This window comes from Brachyhypopomus gauderio, unplaced genomic scaffold, assembly GCF_052324685.1.
Source record: "Brachyhypopomus gauderio isolate BG-103 unplaced genomic scaffold, BGAUD_0.2 sc122, whole genome shotgun sequence".
NCBI lineage: Eukaryota > Metazoa > Chordata > Actinopteri > Gymnotiformes > Hypopomidae > Brachyhypopomus > Brachyhypopomus gauderio.
In genome coordinates this window covers 192,150-216,505 of record NW_027506943.1, presented here as the reverse complement: position 1 = coordinate 216,505, position 24,356 = coordinate 192,150, and the positions used below count along the sequence as shown (strand labels likewise).

General features: G+C 48.5%; 1 protein-coding gene across 1 annotated transcript in view; it reads left to right on the top strand.

The window, feature by feature from the left end:
- The first annotated feature begins 2,937 nt into the window (after window positions 1–2,937).
- Window positions 2,938–24,356, top strand: part of pard3bb (par-3 family cell polarity regulator beta b) — a 155,427-nt gene continuing 134,008 nt past the window's right edge. The window contains exons 1-3 of the mRNA XM_076993770.1: window positions 2,938–3,138; window positions 13,743–13,840; window positions 24,196–24,272. Coding sequence (XP_076849885.1) covers window positions 13,754–13,840; window positions 24,196–24,272 — 164 coding nt within the window. The 5' untranslated portion in view covers window positions 2,938–3,138; window positions 13,743–13,753. The remainder of the gene's footprint in view (window positions 3,139–13,742; window positions 13,841–24,195; window positions 24,273–24,356) is intronic.

Here is a 24,356-nt window from a genome sequence, read left to right as displayed (position 1 = left end):
ATTACTGCAGATTTGTCCTGTGTGTGTGTGTGTGTGTGTGTGTGTGTGTGTGTGTGTGTGTGTGTGTGTGTGTGTGTGTGTGTGTGTGTGTGTGTGTGTGTGTGTGTGTGTGTGTGTGTGTGTGTGTGTGTGTGTGTGTGTAAGAGAGAGAGGGTGATATCATGTGAAGAGCTTTTACGGTGATAATAAAAGCCTTGGATAAAAGGACTGGCCCTGTAGAGATGTGAGCTGCTGTGTACTACACCTCCACACATCTCTCCATCTCTCCGCTAACTCTCTCCCTCTAGTTACAACATACAAACAAGGCAGTGCTCCTAAGTCCTCACAGAGACTGATATCCCATACCTTTTATTAACTTTGCAGAAAGTTTCTCAAGGGGTATTAGGTATTTGTTGACATAAGGAGAAAATAATGCACCATTAAATCCAGTTAGTTTAGTCCCTTACTCGGGGACAGAAGGTCGTTTCTCCAGATCCAGATGTAAGTGTTGCTCGTAGTTCTGTCTCATGCCCACGTGACCTGGGAGAGAGTAATGGCAGTGTGGCAGGGCTGGGCGTACCTCTGGTGCTCCTGGAGGACTCTCTCTCCCCCTCTCTCTCCCTCTCTCTCTCTCTCTCTCCCCCCCCCCCTCTCTCTCAGCTGCCCTCAGAAGGCTGTAGAGATTGATGACACTTGTAGTGCTCCCTCCATGCTCTCTCCTGCAGTCCTATCCTGGCATGGAGGAAATACTCACACACTCTCTCTCCCTCTCTCTCTCTCTCTCTCTCTCTCTCTCTCTCTCTCTCTCTCTCTCTCCCTCTCTTTCTCTCTCCCTCTCCCCCAAACTCTTACAATAAATCACAGCTCATTCACACAGATCATAGTCTAGCCCTTCTTCCTCTGTCACTGTGTGTGTGTGTGTGTGTGTGTGTGTGTGTGTCTGTGTGTGTGTGTGTGTGTGTGCGCACGCACTTATGGGTGTACGAGATGAAGACAAAGCTGGTTGAGGGTCAGGGCTGTGGGGGCAGAAACATGCATGGAGATATCAGAATGAGCGGATGACTCAATGGGGGGATGGATGGATGGAGAAATGGATGTAAGCTTGATACATGAAGATGGAGGAAAGAGGAAAATAATGAATGGATGGTTTTGCCAGCTGCTTTTCTCATTCGGCCTCTCTCCCATCCTCTCTTCCTCCCTCCTTTCCCCCCTTTTCTCTCTCTCTCTCTCTCTCTGCCCGAAAATTGCACAGAGGCACCACCACAAGGTTGTTAGAGTGGGTCACATGATAACTGAGATTAGTTTGAGAGACTCCTAATGCAGGTAGCCTTCCTCTGCCTGCGCCCTTGTGTGTGTGGGACGTGTGGTGGGTAGAACACTAGGCACTGAAACTCACAAGAGGAAGAATTAGAAGGTCAAAATTAACTTGATGTGGAATTGCTGTTGCATTCTGTAATGAGATAAAATGCAGATGAACTATGCTGTGAATTTCACAAGTCAGTGAGTGAGGCGGCTGTGTGTGCGTGTGTGTGTGTGGGGGGGGGGTGATTACTGTATAGCTGAAAAGCAAGCAAAGTTGTTTATTATCTAATTTTTTTCATAATTATATTCATGCATACCTGCATGGAAAAAATACCGTATTGGTATCTATTTTGAAATCGGATCCAGTAGCGAACTGTGACCACTACACCTGGGCCCGCTCCCCCCCGGAAAAAAAAATTCCTCTCCTAATTAACTGCAATAAAGAAAATAATAATAAATACAGTACAGCTTTAGAACTGCAATACTACTAGATAACGTCTTAAGCAAAATAAGGTTCCAACAAAATAAGGTTCACAGCCCTGTGTTCCTCGGGAGCGGAATATGTAAACAACGCGCACGAGGGCATCAAAGGATTGAATCTAAACTAGCTAGCGGCGGTACGCTAACGACAGCTAGCGTTGCCACAGCGGGCGGAAATTATCATACAGTTAAGCCCGCCCACTAAAAGGGAAGATATGATTGGTCAATTTTACTGTCATTTGAAACTGGTATTGCGCTGAATTATAACTGCCAGGCCCTCTGTAAACGAACAGCGGGCATCACAGTCCTGATAGGGGGAGACACAGGCTTGCAGGCTTCCACCTAACCCCTCACCTTCCAACACAGATTAAATAGAAACGGGTGAATAATTTATTTGCTTATATTTTTTAAAATAGGATAAATTGTATTATATGTTTTAAGAATATTTTAGGCCCTCTGAGAGGGCGTAGAGGGCCCTGACGGTTCCCCATGGAACGGATCAATACAGAAAAGTGATCATACCATCTCTACCTGAAACCTCTGGCTTTGTTAACAAAGTTGTCTTTCTCTTCCTCACTGTGTTTGCATCCATGCGTGGAGACCCCTAATCAGCTGCTGGTCTAACTGTGCAGTCGGTGCTGTCCACAGGGTGAACACACTGACCTTCCAGCATATAATAGTAGGTTAATGCAGGGTCCATTTGGATTGTGCACTCTGGGAGTAACCCAATCCATTTGGGCCTCGCTGGACTCTGTAGATGTCCTCTGTAATGTGCTGATCCATACGCTGCACCCATGTGATAAACAGGACAGCAGAAGAACCCAGAATAGCTTTTACTGAAAACGTTTTAAGCTTTTTGAACTTCGATTTTGTGGCTTGCTGGATTTTTCTGTGTTGCATCAGTTTTTTTTTCCCAGGCTAAAGCGTTTCCTTCATTTCCCTCCTATGGTACACCTGTACTGTGGCAGGTGAACGATACACTTCTCGCTCTAACACTATTTCTACTGTAAGGATCCTGAAACTGCTGGTTTTAGCAACTCTCAGCCAGTGTGGTTTTCTCAAACATCAACGAAGTTGCAGAGAAATGTGTAGAAATGTCATGATTTAAGTTCTGTGCTAGTCCATGTGCATATTAGTCCTGAATGATGTGTTTCTGTTTGTTTGTTGGCTAGCTGGTGGCAGTGTACGAGGAGCAGGATGCCCAGCAGAGGGCGCTGACGAGTCCCGGGGGCGGCTGCGGCAACCTGGGAAGCATTCCTGCCAACGGGGAAAGCAGAGCGGGACAACCCAGTCCTGAACCCTGCACCTCTGAACTGGCCTGCTTCCAGCCAATCAGAGGAGGGGAGATTGAAGTCAACTCATCCGTCCTGAAATCCAGTACGTTCGGGGACGCTGGGACGTAGGAGGGTTTTAATAATGTCATCAAACTCACAGAGCCGCAGAGGAAGAAGAGACAGGCTTACTGTTTGCTATTCAGAGTGCGTAGATTGAATTGTCAAAGCTAGATAGATTTATTTTGTTGTAGATACGTCTGTGCAGTTTCACCCCAAGAGTTGGTGAATTTCCATTGGCAATCTAGCTGGCTGCTTGAGCCTCATTTATAAGTAAGGTTGGTTAGCGCACAGCTTTGACTGGTTCTTTGTTTAGAAGTTAATGAGGAATATAATGACATATTCTCATTGCTCTAGAGTGGATGGTGATGAGTCTGCTAATAGAAGGAACCCTGTACCGTGTTAAGATGGAAATGTGCCTGCCCTCTCCTACGCTCTCTTATTTTTTACACCGTTTTCCTTTTCTCCCTTTTTCTCACTTTCTCTCCCTCTCTTTCCTCTTTCTCTCACCATTTTTTTCTCCCCCTTTTCTTTCTCTAGCTCTCTCTGTTCCCTCCTCTCTCCCCCTCTTTCTCTCTCTCATCCTCCAATGCTCCACTCTTCTCAAGCATAATTATGCGACTCTGATTAGTTTCACTGCCGTGTTGGGGATGAATGTAATGTAATCGTCCTGCTGCAGCATACAGGACCCGCCACTAACCCGGTCCTTCAAAGTTTTAACGTCAAGACGCCGTCACCCAGCACGCAGAGAGTCTTGTAGTGCGGAGAGCAGCCGGCCGCTTTCAAGGAGCACCTTTCCCCAGCAGACGCGCGCTCTTCTCCTGCGTCGGGGAGGGCCGGCGTGCGCCTCCTGCCTGCCTGCCGTGGTTTATGGGTCTTCGGGGCGTCTCATCTCTTGATCTCTTGAACATGTGTCTGGTCTTACCCCAGAGCGTTGCCTGAGGTCACAGGGTGATAGATGTCATGGAGAATGCAGAAAACATGTGCTACTCGCTCCCTAACGTAGCATCATCAGTGGGAGGTAAAACAAGCTGCACTGTGAAATTCAAGCTCACTGAAGGCGAACAAATAGTGTGTGGGTGTGTGTGTGTGTGTGTGTGTGTGTGTGTGTGTGTGTGTGTGTGTGTGGGTGTGTGTGTGTGGGGGGGGGGTGTGTGTGTGTGTGTGTGCGCATGAGCACACATTTGTCTTACTCTTGGTGTCTACTTGTAAAACCACCCCTCGTGTTTTAGGTTTCATTGTAACGGTAGATGGGAGCTTGTAATGTTTAACGTGCTGGAAAGTGCATTTTTCCGTCACGATCCAGACATTCCTGAGCCAGTTTCCAGTTTCCTGGTTTTCTGCATCAAGGCGGAGGTGTCGGCTGCCACAGTCATCTCTTCCTCTTTCATTTGCCACGGCTGTAAATATGCAGTTTGTCACGTCTGCAGAGCCTGACAACCATCTGGGATGGAACCATCTGTGTGCGGGAGACATTTCTCTCTCTCTGTCTCTATCTCACACACACACACACACATACACACATACACACACACAGTCCTATGGGGGAAAGAAATGAGGGTTTGTAACTCTATAACTGACATTCACCTAAACTAAAATTGATTTTCTAGAGATCATAATTATTTATTGTCTGAATATTTTATCTTGATATCCAGACATTTGTATGACCTGAATAAAAAAAAAAATCACATGCGCACACACCCATTTTTCCCGTGTCTTGCTACGTGGGGACTCGAGTCACATGACTTGGACTCGAGTCAGACTCGAGTCATTAATATTAAGACTTTTGACTTGACTTGAAAAAATATTCAGAGACTTAGACTTGACTTGGACTTTTACATCAATAACTTGGGACTTGAATTGGACTTGAACCTGTTTACTTGCAAAGACTTAAAATCTAAATTTTAAAACGCATATTAATGTTTATAAAGTGCGCCCCATTAATTTCATTTCCGTCCTTCTGACGCAGACCGGCGTTACACCAGATTCTGTGACCGTCGAGTTTTGTGACCACAGGGGGCGCTATTTCACAGTTTCTGTTCAGAGGCACAAACGCTTTACGAATGCTGCGTAAACTACGCTGATGCACTTTCTTTACTCGTTTTGTTGGTGTCCACAAGCCAAAATATGACAGATATTTATATTTACATTTATCGTCTCTTAATTACAAAATGTACTTAAACAAGATTTACCATCCCCTCACCATTGCAGCCAACAAAGAAATCATGAATGGGATGTACAGGTGAGACTTTTTAACTGGGGTCACCAATTCTGACGGCAGCCATCAGAATATGTGACCCCACTGAATCTCCAGGTAACAATAGTACACCGTGACCCCACAATAACAGAAAACAATGAAAAATAACCCTAACCTTTTATTTAGTCTATATTTAAACATTTTACTCAAATGTTTAGAATAACCATTCGTAATGACAACATCTTGCTTACGATGAAGCTTGCTATTTTCGTGTAAAATGATGTAACGAAACATTCATGTTTAAGTACATTTATGTAATTAAGAGAAGATAAAATGTAAATGATCTGTCATCTTTTGGCTGGCGGACACCAACAAAACGAGTAAAGAAACGCATCAGCGTAGCATTCGTAAAGCGCTGGTGCCTGTAAAAAAAAAAAAAAAGACTCGAAAGGACTTGAAATTTCAAGTTTCAGACTTGGGACTTGACTTGATGGTTGCCTGTCTTGACTCGAGACTTGACTTGAGTTGACTGTCTTTGCTTGAGACTTGACTCGGGACTTGAGGATAAAGACTTGGACTTACTTGAGACTTGCAAAACACTGACTTGGTCCCACCTCTGCTTGCTACTGTTACCCCAGATTGGCCCAGGCCAGTGATGCTGTCTTGTCCAGCCCCTCCCCCCAGACACAGAGGACACATCACAATATGCCATCTAACCCTAAGATGACCTGGGAAATCTCAGAATGTAATGGCCCTCTCACACTAGTTTATACCCAACTGGTTTGTTCTATTAGTCTATTCAGTCCACAAAGCAGAAAGGCCAAGGGGAAACCTACTCTAGCTTTTAAGGGGAACAGCCCATGCTGCAGTGGGACTGTTTTGGCTTGGAATTTTACTGAACTATTTAAAAATACATGAGGCAGGCAGAGAGTGGGGGTGACTGTAGTTTTGCCAGGTTGGGGAGGCACATTGAAGCGTGTCCTGGAAACGTGGCCCCTGCCCTTCGCTCGGTGTGTGTGGACGTGATCGTTGGTGGACGGGAGCTGATGCTAGGTCTCCTGTCCCCTGTCCTGCCGTGATGGGTAGCATGTGCTCTGTGGATGCTGGCTTTTAATAACCTGACCAAAGTCCTGCACAGAGTAGCAGTGTCTTCTGGGTTGTGTGTGTGTGTGTGTGTGTGTGTGTGTGTGTGTGTGTGTGTGTGTGTGTGTGTATGAGAGAGAGAGAGAGAGAGAGAGAGAGAGTGAGTGTGTGAGAATCACTGACTGAACTGCCTTCAGACTCTACGTTGCAGGAGGGGGGTCTGGTTGGTGTGTGAGCTGAGCTCTGGTGGAGTGTGGTGTAGAGAGAGGTGTCAAGGCACTGTACCTGCCGTGAGCCCGGATCACACTGTTCTGTGCCTTACACTTAAATAGTGTTATGCACAATTGTATTAGTTACCATTGCTGTCAGCTTTCTCATGCAGTGCATCCTGTGCCGTACAGCACTTACGCTCTGATCTGGTCCAGGGCAGCTCGCTGTTCAATCCCTCCAGCTTTAAAGGTGTCACACTACAGTGCTACTCTGTTGGCAAAACACAGCGTGATCACCTATGAGTTTAGAGTTTTGTTGTGAACTGAACGCTGAGCAAAACCAATCGCTCTGGTTTCGCTCTGAATCCGCCATCTTCCTTTCCCAGGTCCCAGTTTCCACCTGCTCAGACAGGTCAGGCCCAGGAAAAGCGCATCAGGGTACGGGGCTTCCCCCGTGGTGGGCGTGTCCCGTGGCCGGAGGGGCGGGGATTGGAGGTGTGACCCCGCTCTCCATTGTGTCCCCTGATGGATTCGTCCAGTGAAAAATATGACCTTAATCAGGATATAGCTCTGTCCACAGTGCCGTGCTCAGTCTTGGTGAGATATACTGCCCCCTGCTTTTGATTCTTAGAAAGATATCAATCAGAACAATTGATGCACAAATCAACGTTTTTCTCCCCGTCTGGGGAATGTTCGAGCTTTTGGAATTTGGAATCGTTTAACATGAGGAAACCGTTTAACATGAGGTGAAAAGAGAAAAGCAAGTGTTTTCTACACGTGAGCCGATATCTGATTTGAAAGTGTGTAGTAGACACACCTACCCGCACCTGCACACAGGCCAGTTTAATGGACCCTCTGTCCGTGGGCTGGATCCAGTCTGCTGGTGTTTGCTGGGTCAGAGAGTATGATCAGGGCCTCCCAGGGCCTCTTACCGGTGCTGTATTTAACCTCCATGCCTGCATGTTGGTTTAGGCTGGAAGGTAATGTGTCCCTTAGGCACGACCTCAGCACAGAGGCTGTAAACGACCTTCGACACCCTCGACCTTTCTCTGCTCACGCATGAGATTCTTTGTGATCACTCAGGCAACGAGGGGTCGTCAGCGCCGCGCTGCTGCGGGCCGGGCCGTAACCCACGAGGCCCCCCCTCTCCCCCTGTCCCACTGTCTGCCGGAAGACAAACCAGACTGCCCAGCAGAGAGAGGCGTGTAGCGGACCCAGACAGGAGGGGGCGGGCGGGGGGACGGAGGTGGTGATTACTGGCTCTTGAGAGATGAGATCCAGGAGAACATCAGTTCAGGGCAGCTGAGAGCAGGACAGGGATGAAGGTGAGTTGGGAGGAAGTGTGTGTTTCAGCCCAGCGAAGCCAACCTGCTGGAGCGCGTCTGCCTAGTGTCTCCTGGAGCCATGTGGACACACTCAGCGCTGGAGGGGTGTGTGTGTGTGTGTGTGTGTGTGTGTGTGTGTGTGTGTGTGTGTGTGTGTGTGTGTGTGTGTGTGTGTGTGTGTGTGTGTGTGTGTGTGTGTGTGTGTGTGTGTGTGTGTGTGTGTAAAACCGATCTCACACGCACATACACACTCGCGCTGAGAGACACATACACACAACTAAGTCTGCTCCCTTTCATCAGGCCTGGCGTATTTATGAGAACTGTCAGGCCGTGACCTTCACCTTGTGTACAGGATGGGGCTCTGTCTGCGTGACGAAACACAGATTTGCCGAGGTGCGTAGAGGGCCCGGGCGGCGCTGAGCGGGCGGAGAGCGACGGCCCACGCCTCCACCCTGACCTGCCGTGTCTCCTCCGCCGCCCAGACGCTTAGCGGGTGTTAGGGAGCTGACGCTGCACTGTTTGCTTCTTCCCAACTCATTGTTTCGTTAACATGTAGTAGCGCTGACCTCATCCACCACTGTCTGGCAGAGTCACTGCAAGGCTGTTTTTGTTCGTGTTTCTGATCTGAGGTCAGCCTGTTGGACAGCCGTCACGAGGCCATTTTTGTTCGTGTTTCTGATCTGAGGTCAGCCTGTTGGAGAGCCATCACAAGACTCGGGATTTATGGGGTTCCTCCTCAGTGCGGCCCTCTCTCCTGCTCCCACGCTCCTCCGCACTCCTCTCCCCACACCTCCCTCTCCCCACACCTCCTCTCCAAAGGGCTGATTGAAAACAGCATTGATTTTTCCATACATTGAAATCAATAGGCCCAGGTTTTAAGTGCATCAAGGGTGCTCTTTGAATCATGATCAATACTTGACCTTACAAATATTTTTGACGCATATACATTTTGTATATGTTCGGTGAACCCCCAGGAGGCCTGCTCACCAAGCCCAAGTGGGCCAGAGGATCATCTCTGCGCTTTAGGACAGTCTGTCACCCTCTGTCCTCCCACCAGCTATCTCTCACTTTCTGCTAAAGCGCTTCCTCACAGTCAGCCCAAAATTTATGAGGTATTAAACATTAAAGGCTGTTGTTTTTTGGAATATTTTTGGTCATCATGAATCTTTGATGATCCTTCGTATAAATGAGTCTCCTGTCCCCTCGTGTGGAGCGGAGAGAGGGAGCGTTGGGGAGAGGAAGGAGGGATGAAGATGGAACCCTATGAAGGGTGAAAGGGAGCTTCTGAGCAAATGTTTTAGGGGTGGGGAGGGGCACTAAAGAGTGGTGCTGGGTGGAGTGGTGTAGAGATGGTGCGTAGAGCGTATCCCCCCCCCGAGGTGGCTGCTTTATCCCGCCCTGAGCCCACACTAATGGTTCCATGGTTTCTGCCTTCTGATGAGGGGGGGCAGCAGCGTCAGAATAAGGCCCCAAACAGGTTAGGTGGTGGTGGGTGTCAGGGTGGAGGTTAAGGCAGTGCGTTGATTGGGGTGGAGTGGTGGGGGCTGGTGGATGCATGCTGATGGTGTTGGGAGGGTGTCCAGTGCTCAGTTCAGGCTTGTCTTTCATCCCGTGGGTGTGAGATCTCCTCACAGTGGCCTTCATATTCATTTCATTCACTTCCTTCTGACCAGAGGCTCAAACAGACCAGGACGTTACTGCAGTAATGATGCAGCAACATCCATTTCCAGGTTTAATAGGGTTTTTGTTTCTGAAGTTGATATTATATTATATTTTTAATATTTTATGTGTTTGCAGGGGGGAAAAAAGATTCTACACAACATTTTATATATGAGATTAGTTTAGAAAAATACGAATTCTGTTTCAAAAGAAGAACACAGTAGCATATCCAAGCGCAAAAAGCGATGTTCTAAAAGCAGAGGTGCAGAATCACACACAGTACCTAAGCGGCCTCAGAATCCCTCTTCATACGGCCTGTCTGTGCTCAGCGGCACGTTCATGTTGGGTTAACTAAATGACTCCGTGGGTGTAGCCTCCTCTGCTCCACGCCCGGGGGCTTCATGGGGGATATATGTTTCTGTTGAGGTGCTGAGCACGTACAGTATGGGAGGGCTGCTTCTCCCAGGGCGCGTGTTACCGGCCCGCGTGGCCCGCGTGGCCCGCGTGGCCCACGCCCGTCCTCCCTGCCGCCTCAGTTATTGTGTCCTTGATGAAGTGGCGTGGCTGAGATGTGTGGCTCTACCTCCAGGCCGTGCTCCTCGCCTGGCCCGTTTGTTAGGGCTAATTGTTTGGATGGAGAGGAGCCTCACGCTGGCTGTCCCTCCGAGCAGCCGGGGGTCCGGCCGGGCCGGCCGCTGAACCGTGTTCCCTTATTGTGCCGCTACCCCCCCACGAGGGAGAAGCTGGCAGGTTTGGATCCCCCCTCGGGGGCGTTCAAGCCCAACGGAGCCTGTCCTTCCTGGGCAGGAGAGAGTGGAAGCACAGCCGCCCGAGCATGCAGGCCTGGGGGGGGGGGGGGGGGGGGGGGGGGGGGTGTAGGGGGAGGGGGGTGTAGGGGGCAGAGCTGGATGAAGACCCAGCATGCCGCACTCTGACTGGGAACTAGTATCCCTGCTGCTGGAACTGTGAAATGTGCCCCCCCTCTCTCTATCTCTCTCCTCTGCCCCCCTCTCCCTCTCTCTCTGTCCTCTGCCCCCTCTCCCTCTCTCCTCTGCCCCCTCTCCCTCTCTCCTCTACCCCCTCTCCCTCTCTCCTCTACCCCCTCTCCCTCTCTCCTCTGCCCCCTCTCCCTCTCTCCTCTGCCCCCCTCTCCCTCTCTCCTCTGCCCCCCCCCTCTCTCTCTCTCTCCTCTGCCCCCCTCTCCCTCTCTATCTCTCCCTCTCTCCTCTGCCCCCTCTCTCTCTCTCTCTCTCTCTCTCTCTCTCCTCTGCCCCCCCCCTCTCTCTCTCTCTCCTCTGCCCCCCTCTCCCTCTCTATCTCTCCCTCTCTCCTCTGCCCCCTCTCTCTCTCTCTCTCTCTCTCTCTCTCTCCTCTGCCCCCCTCTCTCTCTCTCTCTCTCTCTCTCTCCCTCCACTGCCCCACTTTCTCTCCCCCTGCTTCTATCTATGATGAGACTTGCTCTGACTTGACTGCTGTAAAACATATCTTACAATGATGGATTAAGTGGTAGGGATCTAACCAAAGAACAGAAGGCACATTCCTACCAACCCGCGTAGTCTTTGTACTTTCCATCATAGAACCGATTTTCAAAGCTGTAGTAGGATAAATATTCTATATACTTCTGGGCTCTTTAATATTTAGTGCAGTGGCTGCTGTTGAGCCCATTTAGATCCAACATGGCAGTCGCAGTGACTCAGGTTTGAGGTGCTTTAAGGTTTGGTAAAAGGCAACAAAATGTGGCGTGTTTGAGGGAAGCCGTGGCCTGGAATCGAACGAGTGTAATGTCAGTGTCTGACACCATAGCGGTTGCCAAGTCTGCTGTTCAAAAAAAGAACAAAATATTCCCTTAAAACCTCCTGACATGCTCATTCTCTTGCTATTTCCTCCCCCCCCCTCTCTCTCTCAGACCTTGACATGCCCGTTCTCCTCTGAGAAGTGTGTTTTGTTCAGTGTTAAAAGTCAGCCTCTTCACACAGGCTGTCTGTCTGTGTGTGTCTCTCTCTCTCTCTCTCCCTCCCTCCCTCTTTCCCTTCCTGTATCTCCCTCAGCCTATGATGTAAATAAACCAGATAATGTCATGCAGACACATAAGCAAAAATGTGCAGTGTAATTAAGACAGTCAGTTTGAAGCAATGACAAACAACTACACGTCTTCTTGTCAATACCCAGCACTTTGTTAAAGCATTTACTGTCCAGGCTGGAAAGAGAATAAGAACCTTGAGGCTAATAACACATCCAAAAGTTAATTGGTGTCAGGCGTTTCTCTCCGGGAGATGTGCGCTGTGGTTTGGAGATGTTGTGCCCTTTAAACACTGGCGCGAAATATGGGGGCAGGGAATAAGGACAGTGGGGCATGTGAGTGTTTTTGCCTTCTGTCTCCAGTTAATGTATTATGCAGTTTCCACCAACCTGAACCTTTTTATGAGAACAGGTTCCATTGGTTACCACTTCAACATTTGCCCGTCTTTATCTAAACCTGTGTGGGAATTACAAACTAGAAAAAACAACCTGAAAATAAAAAGGCAACTTAATTGCTTTCTTATTTTTTGGATTTTCTTTGCTATTGTTGTGTAATATTAATTGAAGTTGAATGTGTTTTTTTTATGTGTCAAAAAACATGTTTCAATGTAACGTTTTGCAGTTAATGAGTCTTGTGGCCAGACTGTCCTCGTTTCGTATCTAGCTAGCTAACTTCCGTCTTCCTCTCAGAAATACCGTCCCGCGTTTCAGGTTTCGCATCACAGGGCCCTTCACTAATGCGCACCATTACGGACGAGCTACTGCTATTTCGAACGTTCCAGGCCATGTTAATATAATACACGGTGGCTCCTAAGTGGAAACAGAAATAGCATTACTGACCATGCAGAAATGAAATATGCCTATAAGGTCAATAGCAGGCAGACGTATGTTCTCGTGTGTGGTAAATGTTCGAGACGGCACACTTCCGTGCCATGCTAACCCCGCATGTGGAGGCTCTGTGGGCGGGAGGCTGGCCAAGTCACGGCCTGCTGGCCTGCAGGGTTGTTAGCGGCCGGCTGCTTGCCTGCTTCGCTGCTTCTTTAGCGTCTTTAACTTCTCTAACTTTGAAAGTTAAAGAAGTTCTGTCCTTAATGTTTATTTAATCTTGCACAAAGCTTAAATGCTCTAGTTAAGGATGTTTTTTTTTTCCAGCTCGCAAAGCTCATCTATTTTAGCTTCATTTATTTTTTAAAGAATCTCCAAAAATGCTAGCAATAATGTTTCTTTTGTGTGCTTTTATTTTGAAAACCATCTTCATCAACCACTCGCGGCAGCCCATAGGTTAAGCACCATTGGACTAGATGTTGTCAGTGGTGTCAATTTTCTCCATTCTTCCCATTTGTTTGTCACCTTCAGTAACTGCCTTAATTCTTCTGGGAAGATTTTGCACTAATTGTTGGAACATTGCTGTGAGGGTTGATCACATTCAGCCACAAGAGTTCAAGTGGGGTCAAGCAGTGATGATGTACGATTAGTTTTGGATCACCAACACTACTTTTAGGTTCTGTGTTGGCATAAGGGCAAGCCCAGTAAACTGGAATGTCAGTTTCATGTGGTCTTGAGCTCGCTAAAGGACAATGACTTTACAGGCATGGCATGTGATTCCATTTCATTATAATCACAGCATGGAGACAAAATAAAGCATGTTTCCAAAGTTGAGTCTCCTTGGAGATTGTGTGTGTGTGTGTGTCTCAGCCTTCATCCTGGAGGCCATGGTAAAGTTTTAAACATTGAGTCATTGAATTATCTCCTAAAAAATTGTAATGAAATGTAATTGTTAAATATCTAGATTTGCTTATAGATACAAAGTGTTTTTTGGCCTTTTTAAAACGTTTTCCGACCTAACCTGTGAATGCTTAAGCAGTGTGTTCAGTATTGACAAAAAGTAGCACAGTAGTTTGTACATTATTTGTTAACCATTTAGGTTCATCTATTGCTTTGGCCTGTATGAATATCGCACCATTCCAGTTTGGCCTTTACACTTTTGGTTTCCTGTCGAGTGAATGGTTTTATTTTATTAGTCTTATCATTAATTATGGTGTTTAAGAATCCCATTGATGTAACTCTATTGAATTAGTTGTGAGTGCGGCTTTGACGTGGTGTGTGTGTGTGTGTGTGTGTGTGTGTGTGTGTGTGTGTGTGTGTGTGTGTGTTTCAGACACTCCTCTGATGGTCAGAAGCAGCAGTGACTCAGCTCTGGGACCCACTGGGGAAAACGGAGCCCTACACAGTGAGGAAATGAATGACCAACCACCTGTAAGTCCTTCATACACACAAACACACACACACTCTACTACTGCCTACCACCACTGATACATTTATCCAGTGTCCGTGCATTCATATAAAGTGGTTTCCCTTACAGAGCTCACCACACAAAAAATACAGTTTTTGCTCTACAAAGAAAAACAAAAACCGATTGAATCAATTTGTGCCAGCTCAATCCCAATGTGGTCCACACTCCACGAGGCCCTGAGGCCATGCCCCCCATACATATCCGTCCTTCAGTGCCTGTCCACCACCACAGGACATTTGTGGGACGCGGTGCAGTCATTAATGGCCGGCCCTTGTTTGGCGTCCGGAAAGCTTCAACAGCATCCATCCTCTCCCCCCCAAAACCCACTCATGCGCTCCTTTCATCCGATTCCCTTTGTTGCATTTCATCATTTGCTCGTCCTCGTGTGTGTATCGTTACTCACTAAAATGCTAATGAGGGGGGGGGGGGTTGGAGAAGGGATGGAGGAGTAAAGTGCTCACGATGGCCGGCATGGACGTGTTTGGTGGTGCCACGGCGAGTTAGCGGAGTGTCTTTTCTATTTGTCTTCTCCCTGAGAGCACACACACACACACCACACACACACACACACACACACACACACTCTTTTCCTCCTGCTTAATGGACTGATTCCAAATAGATAGAGTTTTTATGATTACCACTCCTGTTCATTCAGGCCCTTCTATAGGAGTATGGTAGCTCACATTAATGCACTTCATATCTCTCTCTCTCTCTCTCTCTCTCTCTCTCTCTGTCTGTCTATCTGCCTGTCTGTCTTTTGTAACCTCTTTTTTTCCCTCTCATCTCGTTGTTCTTGCTCATTTCTCTTCTGGTTCATGTCTCGTTCGATCATGTTCTCTCTAAAACCGTGTTCTTACCACTCGTTCTCCTCCAGCACTGCGGACAGGTGCCTCCACTTGACGAATCTGTCAGCGTGCAACACCTCCGTGTTCTCACAGAGCCTGTTTACTCAACGCATGACCACATCCTGAACCCGCGATTGAGACACTGACCCCTGCTTGGTGCTGTTCATTAATCAGTGCTACCCTGGCCCGTGCTTATGTGAGGGGCCGTGGGTCTGGCGCGTGATTTATGCCTCCCCCCCTCCTGTGTTCTCCCCGGGGCTCACCCTACTCGTGGTGGGGCGAGATCACTCCCGCGGTCTCAGGTGACACGCCCGACTTTGGGGGGGGGGGGGGGGGGGGGGGGGGGGGGGGGGGGGGTGTTGCTTTTTCTTTTGTCTGGTTCCTGTCACACATGACTGAAGCCTTAGCCCTTATAAAGGCCCTGTCAGACACCAGACCACTGCTGAGACCGTTAACGGTTCCCCTTCCCACGTCACACTTGTTTGTCCACCCCCCCCAGCCAGCCAGGTCCATTCCTGATAGGATCAGTCATCTCCCTCTTTCTGGGTGATGGGAGTGAATGGGGCTCTGGCAGTGTTCCGGAACGTTCACCAAAACATTCCCAAACAGAGGGGCTTCCTCCCCATGTAAGAGGATGCAGCCCCCCCCCACACACCACTTCCTGTGCCCCTCTCCCCTTCTGTCTGTCTGTCCCAGGGATCTTTTGTGTCTCCTCTTTTGTCTCTCTGTTCTCTCTGTCTGTATGTATGTATGCATGTATCTAGGTAGCAGGTTTTGCAGTCTCTCTCACACACACACACAAACACATACACACACATTGCAGTGCAATATGGAGCAAGTATCTGGGCCAAACGTGGGAACTGTGTGTGTACCGTATTGCTGTATTTAGTCTCACTTCGAAGTGGCAGCACAAGAATGTGTGAAGAGAGGAAAGAGGAAGGAGAGGAGGATTGGTAGAGGAGGAGAGGAAGAGGCAGAGGAGCAGTGGCAAAAGGAGAGGGGAGAGGAGGAGAGGTGCAGTGTGGCATTTGGGATTGCTTAGTCAGCTGTCTCTTCACTCTCCTCTGTGTTTGGACTCAATCCTGTTGTCTGAGAGGCTTTCATGTGGTTCAGTGAGACCTGGCCAAGCTCGGCTGGGGAACCTCAGAGACTGAGCTTGTTTTTTAAACACTGCTGGGCAGTCCCACTTTCTGTAAGATCTTCCAGTGAAATAAAGGCTCCCACCAAAAGCCCTGAGAGAGGCTTCGAATGCCAACCCCTCCCCCTCTCGCTGGCAAACGGTGCTGAGTAGCTCCCAGCCTCTGTGAACGTGAGCTGGGACCCTCTCCTCTCTGTGTCTCTCCCCACTCTCCTCCAGGCTCCCTCTCCTTCTAGATCACGTCTTCGGTTTAAATTCACATTCTGAGAAGCTTCCAGATAAAAAGCGGAGCTTTTGCAGCCTTCGCTGGGCGCCCCTGCCGGTCTCCTCCTCTCCCTCTCTCCCTCTCTCCTTCTCTCCCCCCTGGTGCATGCACCTGTGGTGCAGGTTTCGCTCTCGAAGGCTGCACTTCCCACGGGTGTTAATTAAAGACAGGCCTTGTTTTCCGTGTGGTCGCCTGTTGCTGTCACTGGCGGTCATGGTGTGAGCTGTGCGTCCTCACCCCCGAGTCCCAGTGGCCGCGTCTCTGGGGGCGGTGCCACGCCAGCACTCTGTCCCCCCAGCTCCGCCTCAGAACGAGCCGAGTTTTCCTTGTTTTCTGGTGCCGTGCCCACAGAGAGATGCGTGAGCACCACAGAGCGGAATCGTCGAGCTCGGCTGAAGTGGGAATTCCACAGTTTATGTGGAGTTTGTTCAGATGTCAATTGTGCTATTCGTAGAGGCATTTCATTGACACTTCCTGTTTCAGACCGGCAGTGCTGGGGTCTCCCACTAGGTCCCTCACTGTCTTCAGCGAGAAGCCGGGTGGAATACCAGTGACGGGGAGACAGGAAATTCACCCCAGATGGGACGATTTCACCGCCGCGTTCCTGCCTGAGACTAGAGCCTCCAGTCGCAAGGATCAGCAGTTCTGGGTTTACAGTAACTCCACCTATGTATTGTAAAGAATGATGTCACCCGCAAAGGCAACCAATGGCATCTAAGGAGACAGCTCTCACGTTTGCCATCCCAACACCTCCAAAGACCTGGGGAGCACTCAGAAAACAAGTCGTCATGTTAAATATTTCAAGAACAAGGTTAAACGTAGGCTTGGTGGTGCGCATTGAAGCGATTCTCAAGGCAAACGTTCGGTTTGGAAGCGGCTAGCACTGACGTAGCCTACGCCGGTGTAAGCCGTGGGCTGTGGGAGTTTATTTTTATGAGTTTAGACTCTCATGATGGTCCCAGTGAGAATGTTGTTTTGGACAGTGTGAGAGTAGGCGGTGTTGTGTATAAACAAGCAGGATTCGTTGATTCAGGCGTATCGTAGCAGACAGAGCCCATCATGCCCTCGTGCTGTTCGTATAGTAAAGCATATTGTACCATGTGGTTGGTGTTTGCATGTCATAATACAGCCTCAGGTTACACCAGGGATTACAAATAGAATAGTTCAATAACAGGTTCAAAACTGTAACCAAGTGATTATGATGCCTGTACAACTTGGGAAGAATGCAAAACACTAGTCAGTCTGCATTTAGGCCAAGGTTAGAATGGTGACGCTCTTATGGATGTGAGATTGCAATTTATTTTTGCTACAGAACAGTGGTATGGTGCCATCTCATTGATGTGTAACAGGGTCAGATCTCCTCTCTGTCCTTGTTAGCACCTTGGAAACTGATACTATGTTTTAAAAATGGCTGGAATGTATCGTTTTTATCTTTCTCTGTCTCTCCCACTTCCTCATACTACTGTACAGTTCAGTTTAAAAAAGACACAAATGCTCAAATTAAAACTGTTCTTCATCCAATTTAATTCTGCCTACTCTCGCAAGCTCCCAGTTAACACCTATTCAGCCTTCTCTCTCTCTTTCTCTTCTTCAATCTCTCTCTCTCTCTCTCTCTCTTTCTCTCTCTCTCTCTCTCTCTCTCTCTCTCTCTCTCTCTCTCTCCTCTCTCTCTCTCTCCTCTCTCTCTCTCTCTCTCGATCTCAGCCCAACGGGGGAAATTAAAGTGGCACTTTTCACTGATGAGGCTCGCACAGCAGGAGGAGGTGTGTTGGTTGGGAACTGTGCGCCGTTAGGTGTGTTTGTGTATTGTGGGCGGGGCCAGAACGCCAGTCAGAGAGCCTCGGGTGCCCGGCTTGCTTCGCCGCTCTCAGCGTCTCACGCTCCGCCTCCCCCCCGTCAGCTTGAGGAGGCAGCAGGAGAGTTCAGACAAAGGCCTCCGTTCGTCGCTGGTGCACCTCCCTCGCTGCGTACCGATTCAGCCTGACCCAACCAGCTTTGGGCTGAGCTCCTCCTGGCCCCCACGGTCTGTTAGACCCCCCGCTAGTGTGAGGAGCTACACTGCTTCCGAGACAGATGGCCAAGAAGACACAAAAACAACCCCCCCCCCCCTGCACCTGCCTAGACCTTCTCTGCACTGGAGGCGATATAATGACACTGTTTGAGCTTTTTGTGTGCCATTTTGAACATGGAGATGAGTCCTCAGATTCCTTCCTTGTCACCTCCTTACTGACGTCTGCGGGGTTTAACGTGGCCGAATGGTGCTCAGGGTAAAGGCCTCTGAGGTCTGTACCTCGTGCTGTGCCTCGGTACCTCGGCACGCGGTAGCCACATTCACGAAGCACAGGGAACCTGAACTTCAGCACGGCCCCTCCGCGCCTCTGCGGCCCTCTGCTTCCGCTGTCAGGCTGAGGCGCTCTGGCAGGTTACTGGGAGAGTGGAGTTGGACGGGTGCTGCGTAGCGCCATGTCTGCAGTCTCTCCAGCACTGAAAGGACAATATGTGCGGTAAAGCCCCTTGAATGCAGACATGGAAATTACATGGTTTACCAGTGCCATTAACATGTCACTGTCTGGACTCCATTCTGTCTTTATTTTCCATGTTCCCCTTGGAGCCTTTTTTTACATTAAAATCAGCGGTGTCAAAGTCCTCACACTCGGGCTGTGTGGAGCGGTGGGGTGGGGCGCCATTCTTCTGTAGGTTGTTCATGTTTACTCGCGTGGGGACTGGGTAGTGTGGGAGTTGGGGTTGATGCTCGTGTGTGTTTTTTTAGTCTTAGTTTTAGTCTAATGTGCATTATACCAGTGTTTCTGTCCAAGTTCCCAACACATGATGGTAGAACTAAAACGTGGAACCATCTGGTGAGCTTCAAGGACAGGTTTGAGAAACATTGCATTAGGCCACACAATGTAGCCCAAATCTCGGCATGGTTCACCATCAATAAACTTTCCACGTGTTCAAACTTGGTAGGAAAAGGCACACCATATAAACTTAATTTCCACCTTTCAAACATCTTATTCCTCACAAAAGAAAAGGAGGATAAAATTCTGAAAAGTTGGTGAACCCTTGATTTAAAAGCCTGCTGTTTTATAGAGAGGCTAACAGTGACCATTTTGCCTTTTTCCTAATGTAGCTTTTATCTTCTTTCATAAGTTTCTCTTAAAGTAATACACTTTCATTTCTTTCCCTCTCCTGGTCCTTCTCTGCCCTCGTTCCTTTGCCGCTCTCATTCCCCCCCCCCCCGTCCCTTCCCAAGGCTGAGACGGTGACAGCTACACCCCACCCCCACCCACCCCCCACCTGCCAGCATGTCTGTAATAAGTGAGTGTGGCTGAGAAATGACAGGGTTGGAGCTCACTAATGCACTTTGAGCTGCTGCCTCCGTCACACTGCAGTCTGGAGTGGGGGGGGGGAGGGGTTGTGGTAATAGGCCTGAGTAATTGTTCAGATTGTCACTTGGCCTTTACAGGAGAAATAAGTGGGCAAAAAAGAGAGAGAACGGGACCTGTGGCGTGGCCTCCCCTATCTGTGAACAGCTACGGCAGGTTTTTTAAAGATTGGGTGAAAGTACTCTTCACGCGGCGGAGAGCACTTAGACGGCGCCTGGAGGAGTCCACCGCGTCGGCCGATGCTGGACGGTGTTCGAAATGGTTGTATGCTTCATCTGGATCCTCTTATAAACTTTTATCTATTGTTCTTTGTTGAATTCCCATTGAGCACAGTGGTCATCCTCTGCATTTTCATTCAACATCAGCCAGGTTGAGTGTCCACCTGTCCTGGGGGGGGGCAGGGGGGTCTTTCTTAGAGTGGTCCCGCCTCAAGAAAGCAAATGGTATATAGTCTTTATTTTAATGTGCTCTTAAGACGAGATCTTGTTGTTCCTTTTGTGTGGCAACAGCCACCAGATGTGAGGGAGTGGTGAGGGTGGAGACTTGGGCCTTGGAGTGCCTTCAGAGAGGGGGATTCACAGCTGAATGCTATGAGAAGAGATTAAATCCATTAGAAAGAAGATGCACCAAAGCTCCTGTGGTTTAACTAATGTTGCCTCTGTCTTTCACAAATCATTATTCGCTAATGTGTACATCTGGAAATAGTAGCCATGCCAAACCTTCTCATTTCATTATTTGGTTTGCTGATGTCTGCTTGTTTGTTTGTGTTTTTGTCTGACAACTTAGAAGATTGCGTTTTGATGTTACAATTTACACCACTTCATCTTACCTGCCTCTTTTCTGATTTTGTAAACAAAATTTGGAGCCTAATTTCCATTTCTGATACTATTCTGATGGTGACAAATATTGTAGCATCTCAGGGACCCACTGGGGTCTTTGGCTCAGAGACCTGCTCCAGGGGACGATCTGTGCGGGACTGTTCCTGCCCAGACCCATGGGGACAGTCGTGTAGGTTTATTTGTCTCTCTCCACCGTACTGCACCTGCTGCCATTAGAACTGCTTCCCATGGGAGCATCTCCGTTAGCGCTAATTGCTCTGGGAATATTTTTCATGTCTCTAACCTCTGGGGTTTAATAGTTAGACACACACACAGTAACTCTTAATGTATCACTTACCTGCTAGCCTAATACTACACCTGCTGTTTGGCAGGCTGAGGCAGTGTAGATTTATGCATCTCACGTGTGATTTAAGAGTGATTGAGCAGCAGCAATATACCCACCAAAAACACTCCAAAAACTGTTTACAGGAGAGGTTTTTGTTCTTTTAAATAATGCGTCGTTCACGTAGCCCTATTTTATGCATGCGCTATAAATTTCAATCGACTCTAGATCTGAGCTAGCTTGTGGGAAGGAAGGTTTTGGCCCATAATTTCTCCTGTGTGCATGTAATATCCAGCGATGGAGATCCCATACAGTGATTAATATCGCCATTCTCCAGATTTGAGGCATGTGCTGAGGTGTCAGCATTTTCCAAGTTGTGATGTTGTCTTTCGTGCAGATCATATTTACCCATGGAAAGTCTTTCTATTTTGAGAAGTCAGCACTGTTCCTTGCCTTTTTTGATCAGAATATATACACTCACCGGCCACTTTATTAGGTACACATTGCTAGTACCCCGGGTTGGACCCCCTTTTGCCTTTAGAACTGCCTTAATCCTTCATGGTATAGATTGAACAAGGTACTGGAAACATTCCTCAGAGAGTCTGGTCCATATTAACATTACAGCATCACAAAGTTGCTGCAGATTTGTCGGCTGCACATCCATGATGTGAATCTCCCGTTCCACCACATCCCAAAGGTGTTCTATTGGATTGAGATCTGGTGATTGTGGAGGCCATTCAAGTACAGTGAGCTCATTGTCGTGTTCAAGAAACCAGTCTGAGATTATTCGCGCTTTATGAAATGGCGAGTTATCCTGGAGGTCGCCATCAGAAGATGGGTACCCTGTGGTCATAAAGGGATGGACATGGTCAGCGACATGGTCAGCTCAATTGGTACTAATGGGCCCAAAGTGTGCCAGGAAAATATCCCCCACACCATTGCACCACCACCACCAGCCTGAACCGTTGATACAAGGCAGGATGGATCCATGCTTTCATGTTGTTGACGCCAAATTCTGACCCTACCATCCGAATGTCGCAGCAGAAATCGAGACTCATCAGACCAGGCAACATTTTTCCAATCTTCTATTGTCCAATTTTGGTGAGCCTGTGGGATTTTTAGCCTCAGTTTCCTGTTTTTAGCTGACAGGATTGGCACCCGGTGTGGTGCATTCAGTTGCTGCCATGTGATTGGCTGATTCGACATTTGCGTTAATGAGCACTTGGACAGGTGTACCTAATAAAGTGGTATGACGGAGAAACCTAAGGATCCTCTGTCAGGAATTTTTAAGCACTTGGACCATGTACACAGTAGTGATATCCAAGTATGAGCTCTGAGTGAAGAATATGTATTACTAGTGCGTATCTTACAGTGCCATACAGGTCCGTGATCCAATTTAGGAAAATACAAAATATGCTAAATAACCCTGTCTAGGTTTGGGATTGATGCAGAGCTATTAGTGGAGACAGTAAACAGTCAATGCTGATGTAGGATCTCCATTGAGATAATTGCATTTTAATTTGGGCAATTTGCTAATTTGTTCTGCTAATGCGAATGCTAATGATTTCACCCCCAAATTCTCAGGCGTTTCCTTTATTTGTCCACTGCTCTCCTTAGTGAGCGATGGGCCGTGTGGAGTGTTATGTTCATCTGCGGCCTGCTACCCTTTGAAATCCATTTCCAGCGCTCTAACTCTCTACCCTCCCTCTCCTGTACTCAGCATCAAAGCACTATGGAAATTTGAGTGAATAGACCTATCAGCTGTTGTGTGCACCAAGCTGATAGCATTGCATCGCGCGACGCATATTATTTATTTATCTATGACTCCCTAACCTGCCGCCCCCCCCCACCTGTGCTGGAAACGATACCGCTCGCCGTTCTCTCCATCTCCACGGCAGCACAGGGTGCTCGCTCGCACGCTCCGAGACGCGGCGCCTGTCGGAAGGGGGTTTGGCGCAGGTGGACTACGCAGCAATAGCAGACGGAGCCGGAGATTCGTGTCTCACCAGATCGTCGGTCGACGGCTACGTTAATCCGCGCTCTGCCGTAATGAGTAACATCGCTAGAGCGTGGCTCAAGCAGTCTAAGCTAATTAGTGGGTGTGAGGGAATGATCAATCGCAGGCAGGGGGATGGCAATTAAAATACACCTCAGTCGTACCTTCATGCTTGCCGGCCCTTCCCCGTGTCTGTTTTGAATTTCCCATTGTTGACGGGCCGCTTCTTCGCGTCTTCCTAATGAGGACGTCGGAGCGTCGCCGTGTTCTTGGGAAACACGCCGTCACGTCGTCGTTCCCCGCGTTTTGCCTCGTCTTCGAGAAGGTGGCGGGGAACGTTTCAGCATTTACTGCTGCTGCCAAGCAACTGGGATGCACAGCCCTCTTTAATTTAAGCAATCCGACTATGAGAAGGACAAATACAGTGCAACAAATTGATTTCTTTAGCAGCCGTTCCCCAAAAGCTCGGGTGAGATCCCAGCATAACGGGACCCTGGGGGGTGGAGGGGAACCTCCTGGGAGGGCCTGCTGCATGAAAACACGGCTGGGCGGGGTTCTTGAGCGGAGGATGGGCCCGGGTGTCTGATCACCCAGGGGCTTCCACGCCCGCTGTCCTCTCCTGTCCTCCTGGACCTGCCGGTGTATCCTCATTACTCCTTGTGAACGCACTGTGAAGGGACTCCAGAGATGTTGTGGAATATTCCCATTACCTTTCCAGAAATCCTGACATTTTCCATTGCTCTAGTATTCATTTTCTTTGCTTTTGTAATAATTACCCTTGCTTTAGTATTCAGCCTCTGTATTTATTCCCCCCCCCCCCCCCCCCCCCCCCCCCCCCCCCCGGTTGCCCCATTCCCTCCTGCCCTGACCCTTACTACCCCACCTCACACCTGCAGCCTCACACCTGCAGCCTTGTGTGGGTGATGCAGACGAGGTCAGGGGTTAGAGGGAAGTAAACACTCAGCCCTTCTATACTACCCACGATGCATTGTGCTTGCTCGAGTGGTACCCGGCCCTGCCAGTAGTCCTTGCACCTCCAGACTTAATGCTGTACAACAATTACTGTGACACAGGCACACACAACCTTATGTTGCATAATTAGTGTCATACACACGAGTCTTTGTAATGAATGTTACATGCTACATACAGTAATTAGTGTCACATAATGTGCACAGCCTTGGACGTCCCTACCTCCACCCACACGTTCTATTAATATAGGCAGTAATTACAATATAATTTATAAACTGATGCCTGACATGCTTCATGCAAACAGCTTCTCTCGTTCTGTACACACACACACACACACACACACACACACACACACATACACACACACGCAAACATCCACGCATTCCCTACGGCATGTTTGACTTTTTACAGAAGAACACAACTCTGTGCACACAAACGCACATGCGTAGGAACACTGTAAACCTGAATGACTGAATAATTAAGCACATTAGAAGTGTTCACGCAGGGGCACTCATCAAACACAACTTTTATATCCTTGTTCTGTCATATTTAACACAGACTCAAGATCTGAGGACCAGCATGGAGCAGCACTCTACACACGTGTCCCAAAGCAATGCCACAACCTTCAGTATCAAGTAAGAGTGTGTGTGTGTGTGTGTGTGTGTGTGTTTACATGTTTCTGCACATGCAGGTGTGTGTGTGTGTGTGTGTGTGTGTGT